Source organism: Carcharhinus amblyrhynchos, chromosome 15 (genome assembly GCF_965287045.1).
Source record: "Carcharhinus amblyrhynchos chromosome 15, sCarAmb.v2.hapA, whole genome shotgun sequence".
Lineage (NCBI taxonomy): Eukaryota > Metazoa > Chordata > Chondrichthyes > Carcharhiniformes > Carcharhinidae > Carcharhinus > Carcharhinus amblyrhynchos.
In genome coordinates, this window is record NC_137338.1 from 31,463,035 (window position 1) to 31,478,730 (window position 15,696).

General features: G+C 40.9%; 1 protein-coding gene across 1 annotated transcript; it reads left to right on the forward strand.

The window, feature by feature from the left end:
• Window positions 1–3: 3 nt before the first annotated feature.
• On the forward strand, window positions 4–13,779 carry fam162a (family with sequence similarity 162 member A). Its single transcript, XM_080203736.1, has 4 exons — window positions 4–385; window positions 6,204–6,312; window positions 9,855–9,963; window positions 13,111–13,779. Exons 1-4 carry the CDS (start codon window positions 226–228, stop codon window positions 13,210–13,212), a joined length of 480 nt encoding a protein of 159 aa, XP_080059862.1. The 5' UTR covers window positions 4–225; the 3' UTR covers window positions 13,213–13,779.
• The last annotated feature ends 1,917 nt before the right edge of the window (window positions 13,780–15,696 follow it).

The window sequence follows — 15,696 nt, forward strand, 5'->3', positions numbered from 1 at the left end:
AGTGAGAGAAGCGGACATTTTAATCACCGAGGCACTCTCCAGGGAGTGCTAACCGCTGGTGTTAAAACTTGTCTTTTATTCCTCCCCCTCCAAAAAAATACTATTCTGGACCGGCGTGTCCGCGACTCCCTAAATATCGATTCTAATCGCCTGTATCGGAGGGGGGGAGCTGCGGCTACCCTGACAGGCGGGGGCTGCACTGAGGCTCAGGCCTCGGCCTCAGCGATGTGGACTTATGCCGGTGCGGCTGCAGGCATCAGGCTGGCGCTCAGGGCGAACCGGGAGCGGCTGCTCGCCTGGAGCCGGCGGTTTGGTAGCAAAGCCAAGGAGGGCAAACCTGCCGAGGACAGCGGCCCTGTGACCCCGGCCGGGCCTGGGCCTGCAGGTAAGGATCGGGTTCCCGTTAGGAGGCAATGGGCTGAGTCCTCATCATCAGCAATCCCTCCCTCTCTCCCTATCCTCCGGTTCCCTTCGTATCCTCCAGTTCCCTTCAACCCCCTCAGCTTTCACCAGCGCCACTCCGCTCCTGACCTCAGTACAACCTTGGTTCAAACATGGAGAAAAGGAGCAACAGTGCTGAGGTGAGAGTGACTGTCCTGGACTTCCAGCCACTATTTGACCCAGTGGTGCGTGGAGGAACACTGCCAAAACTGGAGTCTACGGGAATTGGAGGGGGTATTCTCCACTAGTTGGGAGTCAAACTTAGCACAAAGGAAGGTGCTGGTTAGAGGTCAATCAGAAGAGGGTGTCCCTCGAAAGCTTGTGAGTATATTATCAAATAAATAGGTTGGACTAAAACCTGGTGTTGTCAGACTTTTTACGGAGTTCTTCAGGGCAGCACAGTGGTTAGCACTGCTGCTTGACAGCACCAGGTCCCTGGTTCGATTCCCAGTCTTGGTCACTGTTTGTGCAGAGTCTGCACGTTCTCTTCCTGTCTGCATGGGTTTCCTCCAGGTGCTCCAGTTTCCATCCAAAGTCAAAAAGACGTGCTGGTTAGGTGCATTGACCACGTTAAATTCTCCCTCAGTGTACCCGAACAGGCAACGGAGTGTGGTGACTAGGGAATTTTCACAGTAATTTCAATGTTTCCCAAGGTCAACCATCTTCAGCTTCTTCATCCCTTTTATGAGTTTAGATGGCGGTCCAGTGCCACTTGTGACTCGTCAGCTACTGAAGTAGTCCATGTTGCAATGCTGAAAGACCTGAACAACACTCAGACTTGGGTTGATGAGTGCCAAGTAACATTTACCCCTTGCAAATGTCAGACAATGACCATCTCCAACAAGATAGAATCCGATCACCTCCCCTTGACAGTCAATGACATTACTATCACTGATTTTTATACAGTCAACATCCTGGGAGTTACCACTGATCAGAAACTGAACTGGGCCAGCCGTATAAATGCTGTGATTGCATGAGTGAGTCAAGACTGGGAATTTTGCAATGAGGAACTCCCCTCCTGAGCCCCAGAAGCCTGTTTACTGGCACAAGTCAGGAACATGAAGGAATACTCTCCACTTGCCTGGATGATTAAAGCTTTAGTTATTCTCAAAGAAGCTTGACATTCAGGAGAAAGCAGTTTGCATGATCAGCACTTCTTCCACCACATGAAGCATTTGGTCCCTCTACCACCTTTTGAGTTTCTGAATGTTTAAGCTAGTCTTCAGTCACACTATTAATTTGTCCCTTGGAGACTTTGACCATTTTGGCAATAAGAGACAGTCTTGTGACATTCAGAAGACATTTGTTAAGTAACAAACAACAATACTTAAGTGTTAGGCAGTGACTTTACTGGCTTCATCTAGGTCTTGCCTTCCACTTTGGCTTTTCAGAGCAGTGTCTTTTTTCTGCAAGATCTTTGACTTTTCGTCATCCTACTTGACATGCTTATATGTTGGTGCTTATTTATCCTTTCTGATACATTACCCACCCTCATGATTAGTGGTGTTCCTGAATTCTGATTAGTTTGGGTGGTGTAAGATTCTGGTTTTTAATGATATTCATCTACAGATGCCACTTCCTGTTATCTCCTGACTGGTTCCTAAACATGTCACCTTCCTGGGACAGTTTTGTTTTTCTGTTCCTTCATTAAGTGAAGTTATGAGGAAAAGATTGGGTAAACTAGAGCTCTTTTCTTTAGAAAGACAGAGATTAAGGGGGGATCTGATAGAGGTTTATAAAATAATGAAGGGTATAGATAAACAGTGGCAGGCTTTTTCCTAGATTGGAGTCAAGTATCACGAGGGCTCACGAGCTAAGGGTGAGGGGGGAGAAGTATAATTTGGATACTAGAGGGAGGTTTTTCACACAGAAGGTCGTGGGGGTATGGAATGCACTACCAAGTAAGGTGGTGGAGGCAGGCACACTGGACTTATTTAAGGTTTACTTAGATAGGCAAATGAGTGAAACGGGTGGAGGGTTATAAGAGACGGTTTTAAAAAGGGTCAGAGCCTCAGGACATTACTGGAAATCTAATGCTACGTGTTGATGTTTTGTCTCTTTTACTCCGCAGGTGTGTCGGTCCACCTTGTTGTCTAACGAGGGGCATGCACACGGTGGGTCGTGCGTGGGCTGCTCTTGGATGTTTCGAGAGTGGCCTAGTACTTCGCGTCGTTGTGTGTGCTTAAAACTGGACCAGCAGATGGGCACCACATCAGCTCAGTGACTATCACTGCTAGCTGTGCAGATACATGGATTTGGGCCAGTGTCTGTGGGAGTTTGCGCATTCTCCCTGTGGTTGCGTGGGTTTCCTCCGGGTGCTCCGGTTTCCTCCCACACCCCAAAGATGTGCTCTTAGGCTGATTGGTGTAACAAATTGTCCCTAAACTATTCTCCCCTGAATCTGGTTTCCAATGGGGGTACCATACGCATACACACGGGTCAAGGTAGGTGTAGGAAAATGCTTTGTTAAGATGGTGGCGTGGGCTCGTTGGGCCGAAGGGCCTGTTTCCCGTGCTGGTTTGTTCTTTGTTTTGTTTGTTAAATTTCATTGCTTTCTACTACGATGATAATTTCATGATCTGCTTGTTTGGGAATAGAGAGTGTGTGGTGTCAAGTATTATTTGGCCTCACATTCCCAAATGTTTTATTGATGGATGAGTAACAATATGGCAAGACCTGTAGAATTATTATTAAGACAGAATTTATCAGTGTGTTTTGGCAGTGAGGACTGCTTTGCTGGTGTAAATTTCTGTAGTGATTGTTGGTGGTTGATACAAGTTAATTAAAAATAGGAAGAGTATGAAGTGGCACATAGCCTTAAATAGAAAATGCTAAATTTCTTCATGCATAAAACCTATAAAATGCATGTATAAAATCAATGCATAAAGACAATCTGTGTGTTAAAGCTACTACCAAGATACACTTACAAAGCTTAGCAGGAAGTTCATAAGTAATAAGTGCACAAGAACTACATAGCTACAAGAATTGAATTATTAAATTTACAGAGCCAAAGCAATATATAGGCATATTGTTTATAATGAGATGCCTGCTTTTTAAGGAATTACAAGTTAAAAGACTAAATTTAGGACATAGACTGAAAGCCTGAAACCTCATAGCAGTTCTCTTCATACTATAGCCTGCTTTTGAAATATTTTTACTCCATACTTAAAATTGCCAAGTAAATGTGCAGAGCAGGCAAACTGGACAAACTCAAATCTATCTCCTTGCTTGCTCCAAAAACCAATTCAAATTGAATCCAATTCACGATCTTCACAAAAGAGATCTACAAGATTTAAACTGACAAGAAAAGGCATTTCACTTGATCTGAAGCTTAACATTAGCCAAAAAGTTAAGAGTTTAACTCCCCTTTAAGCCTTAGATAATGAGCACAAACTAATTAGTGTTAATTGCTAGGGAGTATACTGATTCTATGCTTGTGTCCTTCTTGGGGATGGCTGGGTAGCACAGTGGTTAGCACTGCTGCCTCACAGCACCAGGGACCTGGGTTCGATCCCTGGCTTGGGTCATTGTCTCTGTGAAGTTTGCACGTTCTCCCTGTGTCTATTCCTCTGGGTGCTTCGGTTTCCTCCCAAAGATGTGCAGGTTAGGTGCATTGGCCATGCTAAATTCTCTCTCAATGTACCCGAACAGGCAACGGAGTGTGGCAACTAGGGGATTTTCACTGTAACTTAATTTCAGTGTGAATGTAAAGTACTTGTGACTAATAAATAAATAAGTTCAACCTTGTTGGGCTTCACACCAATTGCTTGCAGCTAAATTATACAAGTGTTGCTTTGCACAGACCTAGGGCCATGTGGCATATTTTTCTTGTCGAGTATAGATGTAGGTGCTCTTTTACAGGAAGAGGTTAGTTACATGGAATGAGTAATATTAATTACAGTTAAGTAAAATAATAGGTCAGTTCATTCCATTACATATTCAATATATATAACTGCAAACTAATTGTTAAACATAAACTTTCCAACACACTGACACAGCGTGTACAATGCAGCAACTCACCAAAGCTCCTTCTGACAGCATTTTCTAAATCCATGAGCGATACCAGTAGAAGGACAAGGGCAGCAGAGGCATGGGAACAGCAGAACCTACAAGTTCTTGTCCAAACCAGATGGACTGCAGCTGGGCAATAAATATTGATCTTGCCAGCAATGCCTCCAGCCCATTAAAATAATTTGGGGGGAAAATTTGGGGATCTTATTGAAACATATAAGATGATTAGAGGTTTAGATAGGGTGGATAGTGATAGCCTTTTTCCTCGGATGGAGATAGCTAGCACGAGGGGGCATGACTTTAAATTAAGGGGGGGTAGCTACAGGACGGATGTCAGGGGTAGGTTCTTTACCCAGCGGGTGGTGAGGGATTGGAATGCCCTGCCTGCTGCAGTTGTAGATGCGTCTAGTTTGGGGGCGTTTAAGAGATCTCTGGATAGGTTTATGGACGAAAAGGGATTGGTATAGGCTAGTGGGTCATTGTTTTTGTAACTGGTCGGCGCAACATCGTGGGCCGAGGGGCCTGTTCTGCGCTGTAGTGTTCTATGTTCTATGTTCTAAAAAATTCTTCTCCATCGTATTCTCTCCATGCACTCTGTCTCCACCCCTCATCCTCCCGGCATTCCTCCTTCCATCCCTCTCCCTTGGCAAGAATAGCTCTAAGCTTTCTGCACTTAGATACAACACAAGAGTGAAACATGTGTTTTAAGGTCAGTTGGTAAAGTTTTCTGAGTGAGACAGGAAAATGAAGGACAATTTAAAATAGGCCCACATTGAGATCTTCTGATAAGGATAGTAAACTGTGTTATTTGAACAATAATAGACAAACTGGCATTTTTTTTATTGTATTATAAAGAATCTTAAGTGAAAATGAGATTAAATTGCTTGAAACTTTTGTTTAACAGATCATAATTGCACAAAATACTAATTTGTATGTGGCCTTATCTCACCAAAGCACTTTATTTAATGAAACATGAGTATTGCTGGTAAGGCCAGCATTTGTTGGCCATCCATAATTTCCCTCGAGAAGGTGGTGATGTGCTACCTTTTTGAACCACTGCTGTCCATGTGGTGTAAGTGTACAAACTGCAGTTAGGGAGCTCCAGGATTTTTACCCAACAATTTTGACCTGACTCCCTTTCAGGTGATAGTAAACATATGATGAGGTTACACACAAAGATTGTGAGGGTCTGATTCTTAAACATCATCCCCAGGCAATGATACTGTATGTTTCTATGTTTAGTTATGAAAATAAATTCCTGATCATGAGTGATTTGGGTAAGCTTATGGAAGAGACCATGACTCGAACCAAAGGAGTTCTCCATGTCGGCCTTGTAATCCTAACATCTCGATTGAAAGAAGGGAATATTTAGATTTATAATATGTCTTTCATGATCTCAGGATATCCCAAAGTACTTTACAATCAATGAAATACTTTTGATCTGTTATCGCTGTTGTAATGTAGGAAACATGGCAGCCAATTTGCACGTAGCAAGGTCCCATAAACGGCATTAAAATAATGACTAAATAAAATGTTTTAGTGATGTTGGTTGAGAAATAAACATTAGCCAGAGACTCCAGCTCTTTGAATAGTGTCATGAGAGCTTTTAAATTCATCTGGTTCAGAGTTAGTGTCCCCACTGGGCCGAGACTAAATTGCAATTTTGACACTTTACGTTTTACAATGTTGTGTAACACGAGCTAGTTATTGGATAGCTATGAAAGCAAGTTGTGTTTTTGCATTTCTTTCAGGACGCCCGGCTTTCAAATTACCAGGCCACAAGCCTTCAGGTTTTGATAAAAAGATGTTAGTGTGGTCTGGTCGTTTCAAACGAGAAGAGGATATACCCGCTGTGGTTTCGTAAGTGGTGAAACGGGTATGGGATTTTACTGGTTGGTGGCTTTTTAAATTGGGATGTTGGTGCTACTTTCCTTAGTAAGCAATTTTTATTATTTTTCCTTCATTAACTTCACTGCAAACATCAATAGCCAGTAGAAACGTTGAAAATAAAATGACATGAACATAGAGTGACATAAAGTGAAGATAAAGCTGATATTTCTACATAATCTCAAAGTTTGGGCAGTGATTGAGTATAGAGGTGGAATCACTATTTACAACTAAAAGCAATTCGATTGTTTGTCAACTGGTGTATTCTAATAAATCTGCCACTAGGAGTTGGAGGAAGAAAGTAGCCACAAAGTAGTTACTTGAATTTGGGCATTTAACCAAAGGAGCAGTGGATGTTTGCAAAGTGGCCCACACCTCTGCAAAGAGTTACTTTTCAACTTGGTCAAAGTAATTTTTCTAATTATCCATGCGATGCGAGAGCTGCTGATAGGGCCAGCTTTATTGGCCAATCTCATTTATCAGTGAGAAAGTGGAAGTGAGCCACCTCTTGTATCTGCAGTCCACGTGGTGTAAGTAGAACCATGGTGCTGTTAAGGAGGGACTCAGAATTTTGACTCAGTGACAGTGAAGGAGTGGTGATATAATTCCAAGTCCAGAAGCTGTGTGGGTTGGAGGTGAACTTGCAATTGCTGATGTTCCTTTGCATCTGCTGCCTTTGCTGTTCTAGATGAGAGGTAGTAGGTTTGGGAGGTGCTGTGAAAGGAAACTTGCTGAATTGTTGTTGTGCGTCATATAGCTGCCGGTACTGAAGGGAGTGATTGTTTATGGTGGCACGTGATCAAGTGGGCGGCTTTGCCTTGCATCATATCAAGCTTAATTTGAGCAGTTTTGGAGCTATAGTTCACTTAGCAGAGAATATTTTATCACACTCCTGACTTGTGCCTAGCAGATGATGAAGTGCGTTTGGTGAGTCAGGCAATAAGCGTAGACAAGAGTCATGGGTGGAAGAGGGAACTCACAATGTTAAAATGGCAGCGCAGGCTCATTGGGCCAAAGGGCCTGTTTCCTGTGCTGTTTTGTTCTTTGTTCTTTTGAAGTGCGTTATTCAACCCAGATTTCCCAGCCTCTGACCTACTCTTGTAACCACAGAATTTATATTTCTGATTCAGTTAAGTTTCTGGTCTCTGGTAATTTTCCTATGTTGTTTATGGGGGAAATTCAGTGATGGTAATGTTGTTGAACATCAAATGGTGGTAGTTAATTTCTCTCTTGTTGACAAGAACTAGCAATTGCGTGGCACATTACATGCTACTTAACAACCTAAACCTCAATATTGCCTAGATCTTAAATGTAGTTGCACTGCTTCAAGAGTTGTGAGTGGTAGAAAACATGGTACAATCATCTGAAGAAATCCCTACTTGATCTCATGACTAAGGGAAGGTTATTGATGAAGTGGCTGAAGGTGACTGGACTTCTTTGGGGATCTACTTCAGTAATATTTTTGGGGCTGAGGTGATTGGTCTCCAACCAATGCTGGAAATGATGCTAGCTAATGGAAAGTTCCCCCTCAATTCCCATTGACTTCACAGCTTTGCTAGGGTTCCTTGATGCCATGCTTAGTCAAACAATGCCTTGATTTCAGTCATTCCTACCTCACCTCTGGAATTGAGCTCTGTTGTCCCAGTTTAGATCAAAGCTGGAATGAGAACTAGAGCTGAGTTGTCCTGGCGCAACCCAAAATGTGAATCAGTGAGCAAGTTGTTACAGAACAAGTGCCACTTGAAAACAGTGTCAGGCATCTTTCTATCACGTTGCTGATGCTTGAGTAGACTGATAGGTTGGTAATTGACTGGGCTGGATTTCTCTTGCCCTTTGTCCAGACAACTTTGGAGCAGATAACAATGTTATAGCTGTACTGAAACTATTTGGCTTGCTGCCTCAGCTGGTTCTGAAGCATAATCTTTCAGTGCTGCATCCAGAATATTATCAGGCTTCATATACTTTGCTGTATCCAGTGCATTTAGCCATTTCTTTATATCACAGAATGAATCAAATCAGCTGGGAACCTCAACAGGAGCTGAGATGGATCATCCACTTGGCATTTTTAGCTGAAGATGGTTGTAAGTGCTTCAGCCTTGACTTTTGCACTGATTTACTGGGCTTCCCATCATTTGAATATTGGGATGTTTGTCAAGCTCACTCCTTGTTAGTAATTTCATCGTCCATCACTATTCATGACTGGATGTGGCAGGACTGCAGAGCTTTGATCTGATCCATTGATTGTGAGAATCACATAGCTCCATCTGGAGCATGCTGTTTCTATCATTTAGCATTCATGTCAGCCTCTGCTTTGGCTTCAGAGGAATGTCTGGATAGATGTATCTGTGACAAGTAGATGAGACCAAGGGTTTTTCCTTCTTGTTTCCTTTAATACCTACCATGGGCCCAGTCTAACAGAAATGTCCTTCAGGATGCAACCAGTTCATTCAGTAATACTGGTACTGAGCCACTTTTGGTGATCAGCATTGAATTCCCCACCGAATATATTCAATGCCCTTGGTGTTTCTTCCAAGTTATATTCAGCATGGAAGAGTACTGATTCATTGTTGAGGAAAGGCAGTAGGTGGTAGTCAGTGGAAGGTTTCCTTGCCCACCTTAGGTCAGCATCAGGTCAATGACAATCTGGCAGTTTAATGATCATCATTACTTTAGGTAGCCTTTTATTCCACACTTATCTCGCTTTTTAAAAATTTTAGTGCAGTAGCTAGACATGTAGTGATTTTGATCTTTGGTCAGATGGCAGGACAAAGGGAATGAAGGACTAGACCCTGAAAGCAATTCATCACGATTACTCAACTGCTTCCTGCCCTCTCAGGGAATAGTTAATGGAATTTTGAAAAATACATTTAAAGAAAAGTAGATGGCCACACCATTATTTTCTGAGTTCTATTTTGGAACTTCATATCAGCTTAAAACTTTACACTAAGGTTCTTTTTGGATTGTTTGATCCTTTGGTACATGATTAATGATACATAGTTGTATGCAATGTAAAACGTTTTCACATTTGGGTTCTTAGATATGCCACTGATATCACCAGACTTAGCAATCTGCATTTCCAGCAGGTTGCAATGCAAAACCAGAGATGTGGTTTCAAAAAAAACTCAGTTTGCAATGCAACACACAATTCCAGTAATTTCTGGACTTTTGTTTGTGACTGGATACGTTAACAGCTGTTAAGTTAGCTGATACTTTGAAAATTAACATGGAATTTTCAACTTCTGGAATTCCAGTGAAATCACGACGGCTTACAGAATGGAGCTAGGCTATTCAATTGCTTGTACTCATACAAAACCGGTAGCTGTCTGTGTTCCAATGTTAATATTTTATTTGCTTCTCTTAAAAGATGCAATGATCTTCAGCTACTCTAGCAAAGCAGCTGTGTGTAAAGAAATTGCTTCCAACTTCTATCCTTACTGTTTGGAAGGTTCCATAATGGATAAAGATTAACTAACACTTTATAATTTATCTACAAAATATTATTTTGTTTGTTTCAGGGTTGAGATGATTGATGCTGCAAGGAACAAAATGAGGGTGAAAGCCGGTTATATTATGGTCATCATGACAATTGTAGCCTGTATTGCAACAATTATTTCAGGGAAGAAGGTAAGGGGGAAATCTTACTAGCTGCTTCAGAAATTAATTGAATATTATAACCCAAGCTCAGCTTTCTTAATTATTTTCAACTTTCTTTACCTGAAGATCCAGCCCTTCTGAAAGCCACGTGACCAATAATTTGTGCTAGTTTGGGGTCACAAAATGGTGGGTTAGATTGTCATAAATTGTAATACTGGGCTGAACAAGTGATTGTCGGAGGTCTATTCAATGAAGAGTAATCAAACATGGTCATAGCATGCAAATAAAATTAGCAAACAAACTCGGAGTATATTCTGGGCCAAGGCACAAATTCTAATTTTATATTCAGGTCTTTCCCATGTCATAATCCAAATACCGGTTTTGCATTTCACACCATCTGCCATGAAGGAAGCGCATAAATGTCTGTGCTTGCATGGTACTTCCCTATTCACAACATTTCTGTCACACAAAACATATCCTCAAAAAGCTTCAAGTGGTAGGTAAGGTTATTGCATAGAAAATTGCACTGTCAATTTATGGTTTGTAGTTAGCTGCAAGAATTAGCAATTCACAGTTTCCAATATGCCATTCTGACAAGCCAGTCATTTGAACTCAACTAATTTCCCTATTTAATTTGGACCACCTAATTGTCCATTTTATCAATTGTCACACAGTTACAGAACAAAGAGATCTCAGTATAGGTTCATAGCTCCTTGAAAGTGGAGTCACAGATGGACAGAGTGATGAAAAAGGCATTCAGCATGCTTGGTTTCATCAGTCAGAACATTGAATAGAGGAGTTGGGACATCTTGAAGTTATACAAGACATTGGTACGGCCACACTTGGAATACTCTGTTCAGTTTTGTTCATCCTATTATAGAAAGGATATTATTAAACTAGAGAGAGTGTAGAAAAGATTTACTAGGATGCTACCGGGACTTGATGGATTGAGTTACAAGGAGAGGCTAGATAGATTGGGACTTTTTTTTCTGGAGCATAGGAGGCTGAGGGGTGATCTTATAGAGGTCTATAAAATAATGAGGGGCATAGATCAGCTAGATAGTCAATATATTTCCCAAAGCTAGGGGAGTCTAAAACTAGAGGGCATAGGTTTGAGGGGAGAGATACAAAGAGGGACAATTTTTTTCAGAGGGTGGTCAGCATCTGGAACAAGCTGCCAGAGGAGTTGTTCAGGTGGATACAATTTTGTCTTAAAAACATTTAGATAGTAAAATGGGTGTAGAGGGATATGGGCCAAACTGGGCAAATGGGATTAGTTTAGAGGTTTAAAAAAAAAAGGCATGGATAAATTGGGCCAAAGGGCCTGTTTCCATGCTGTAAACCTCTGACTATGATCAAAAATTGAAATAACTCCCATATTATCAATGCTTAGACAGAATTTAAGTGATCTCAGTAGTTACTCATTCCCTTGCAAAAGGACCCAAAGCAAATTGGCAACCACATAGTTTAGTAATGTGAAGCAATCATTACCATTCAGTGGAACCGCAAAACACACACTGTTGGTGTTTGCTTGCAAATTTGGTGACTGCTGCACTATCATTGTGAAGATCCCTCCATTGCATGTTTTGGTATTACTGCTGTATTAAGTGGGCATATGAGGCAGTGTGGGCCACCAGTAGCAGCTGAGTTGTAATTTATAATCTCATGGCCTAGCACATTCCTCACTGCTTGATCATCCAGCTGAGATAATCAAAATGCAGTTGTAAAAAGGACAGAAGTAGGACTAGCTTATAGAGAGGCGTCACAGACACAGCAGACTGAATGCTTGTAGACTGGTTACAGCGCAGAAGGAAACCAATGTAAACCAGCGGCAGAGAGTGTATGTACTACATGGTTTTTACCCCGTGGACGGCAGCTATTTTGCTGAAAACATTGACTTGGCTTAGGAAATAGCTAATCAGTACATTTATGATGCTGGCATTTATCCTATAATAGAGAACATTACATTGATGCATAGTAAATGCACAAAAGCCTGACAAAAAGCCTGACAAGCCTGACGGGAAAGTGGAACTGAGCCACAACAGATCAGCCATGATCTTATTGAATGGCGGGGCAGGCTCGAAGGGCTAGATGGCCTACTCCTGCTCCTATTTCTTATGTTCTTATGTTCTTATGTTCTTAAATCTATTAAGTCAGTTATTAGTGTTTTCTTTGGGAGTGTGATGGATGATGCCCTTAATAGTGCTATCAAAAATACATGCTCACAACTTGTTTTCATGATACATCAGCCAATGGATGTGTGTTGTTTGTACCATTTTAACATTGATTAGAATGATGTCTTAGAACAGATGTATCTTGCCTAACAAGTAGAATATTGTTGGCTGAATTTAAAATAAAAGATTACATAAGAACATAAGAACATAAGAAATAGGAGCAGGAGTAGGCCATCTGGCCCTTCGAGCCTGCCCCGCCATTCAATAAGATCATGGCTGATCTGTCGTGGCTCAGTTCCACATTCCCGCCCTCTCCCCATAACCCTTAATCCCCTCTCTTATCAAAAACCCATCAACCCGCTTCTTAAAAATATTTAGCGAGGCAGCCTCCACCACTTCAACGGGCAGAGAATTCCAGAGATTCACCACCCTTTGAGTGAAGAAGTTCCTCCTCAACTCCGTTCTAAACCACCTCCCCTTTATCTTGAGGCTGTGCCCCCTAGTCCTACTGTCTTTTTTGAGCGGGAAGAGTCTTTCCACCTCTATCCTATCCATCCCATTCATCATCTTATACGTCTCAATGAGATCTCCCCTCATTCTTCTAAACTCTAACGAGTACAAGCCTAGTTTATTCAGCCTCTCCTCATAGCTCAACCCCCTCAACTCCGGTATCAGCCTAGTAAACCTCCTCTGCACTCCCTCCATAGAACATAGAACATTTTGATCAGAAAAAAATATTCAGCTAATATACTTGGAAGAATGAAAAGTCAAATGTTCTCTTTTCAAAGGAGCTCACTACAACGCTAATGCACACACTTCCACTTTAGATCTTCTGCCTGAAGAATTACGCTACGTTTTGAGACATGGCAGCTCATAGCAGTGAAGTTAATACTGTGTAATGTTTTTAGAATCCAATAAAACATTTGGAATGTTTCAAAGTCTGAACAAACTTGGTACCTAAAAATGATAGCATACCATCTTTATTTTCCATGTATGACTGCAGGCTGCAAGAAGAAATGAATCACTGACGGCCATGAACATGGAGAAGAAAGCCAGGTGGAAAAAGGAGAGAGAACAGGAGGCAGAAGTTACCAAAAGTCAATGATTGAATGAGGATTGAAACTGAGGATGGGTTCCAATCTTGAAAATATCTCCACGTTCTCATTATGCTGACACAATTTACATTAGATCAAGCTCCAGAATTCCTCAGTGTAATTAGTTCATTTGAAAAAAACACCTTTTACTAATTTAATTCAGATTAACAGCATTGGTTGTGAAATATGACAATACAGTTAATGTAGCCACACACTTTACATGGAATTTCTATGTTGTCATTTCTATTTTACCTGTATCTGTATAACTGACATTGAAAAGTTAGCTGTAATATAATTTTCCAGCAGCACAAGAATGATTCAGTTGTAGACCATGTTCTGTTCTTGATTACACTTGTTAAAAAGGAAGTACCTGACCAGTATTTCCTAGATGTTTTGTGTTTAAAGCTTCCTATTTTATCAAACCCGGTTAAACTATTCCCCTGGGTTGTAGGAAGTAGCCAAAGTCACTACTTGCTGTAGTAACAGCCAGAGTTACTCCTAGCAAGCAGTCCCCTATTTATTTCTGCTTTAATGTTTTTTTTCTGGATCAAAAATTAAAATAATCTGAATAAATTTCACTTGTTCATTTTTGAATTTATTCTAATCATTTATGTTAAACTATAATTCACTTACTTACAAGTGTGGAGCTGTTCTGGATCCTGAATCCTCAATCCTCACTTATGGATTAAAGGAATACTCCTCGCACAGGATATTGTGAAGGGTGAAGGAGACCTTGTGTTAGAATTGCTGAGTTCTGTCATGGAGTGGTTAGCCCTTGGTTCTCATAACTTGCTCTCATTTTGCATCCTACAGCTAAAAGACCATTACATTATGCCTCCTCCATGTCCTTTTAGCTAACACTAACTTCAGCAGAATGGATCTCTTGTTTAACAAAATCCTGTCCTCACAGGTAAAATAAAGGTAAAAGAATTGTCAGACTACCAGTATATCTACTAGGTTAGAACTACACAAGTTGGTCTTGTATGACAGTTTATAAAGCCATGCAAAGGAGCCTTGATGATTCTACCTTTTAATGACTTACTGCAGATCGTTACCCTTTGAAACAGACTCTACAAAAGTCGTTTAGTGGAACAGATTTGACTATTGCTGGAAAAAAAGACATTTGTCAAAGCTTTTTTCTTGCACTCAGGGCAATCACAAGAATACCAATATCAAATAATTGTATAGAGCAGCAGATGCATTGTCATGGAGAATGCACTAGTTGGTGCAGATTGACAGTTGAAGTGCCATTGTTTGAAATTTGAAAAGACAAATACAGGGTCTTTGCAGACAGATAAAACTGCAGATACGTTGCACATGTTTCAGCTAAACAAAATAAGTGATAGTCATTTGCTGATTCATTTTGCAGGGCAGTGCCTTGACCAGAGTCAAGCTGCCTTTAAATGTCAAACAATGCTTGATGGTTCCCTGTCTATCATTACCAATTGGTGCATTCTCCATGGCAACACCTCTGCCAATTAAGTCTTTTTTCAACAATATTCTACAAAAACAGTTAATAAAATTTAATATCTTTGCTTGCATTGCTGACAATTATTGTAGAGATGTGGCTGATCAAACTTCATGAATCCTTTCCTGTTCTGAATTCTAATTACGTTCAATCATTTCTAGCAATATTGTGATTCTTAAGCTTTTATTGCTGGTTTAATTTTTCAATTAGAAATGTGAAATTATGCACTTTGGTAGGAAGAATAAAGGAACCGAATATTTAAATTGATGGGCTAGCTGCAGCACAAAAGGTTTGGGGTTCCTCATGCATAAATCACAAAAGGGTGGCATGTAAATAAGTTCAGCAAACAATAGGGAACGTAACTGGAATGTTGGCCTTTATTTCAAAGGAACTGGAATACAGAAATAGCAAAGTCTTATTAAACTATACAAGATGCTAGTTAGATCACACCTAGAATACCGTTAACAGTTTTGGTCAAGGGGAGCTATACCTGCATTAGAGGTAGTTCAAAGGAGATGCACTAAGTTGATCACAGCTATTGGGAAGTGGGAGGTGGGGTTGGGAAAAGAGAGATTTTCTTTGAGGTTGGGACTGTATTGGAACTTAGAATACTCAGGGGCAACCTTTTGGAGACACAGAATTCTCAGGGGATGTGACAGGGTGGATGCTGAGAGGTCATTTTCCATTGTGGGAGAGACCAGAACCAGAGAGCATAATCTGACTAAGGAGTTGCCCATTTAAGACAAAGATTTGGAGGAATTTCTTCTCAGAGGGTTGTGAATCAGGAATTCTTTACTAGAGAACTGTAGAGACTGGTTTGCTAAGTATGTTCAAGGCAGATTTTTAATCAGTATGGGAATCAAGGGTTATACTGATAAGGCAGGAAAGTGGAGTTGAGTATCAATCATAATCTCATTAGTGGAGCAGACCCAATGGGTCGAATGGCCTACTTCTGCTCCTACATCTCGTAAAATTTATGGTAAGTTGAGGAATAGTTTTTAACAACTACATTCAGATAAAGTTTAGT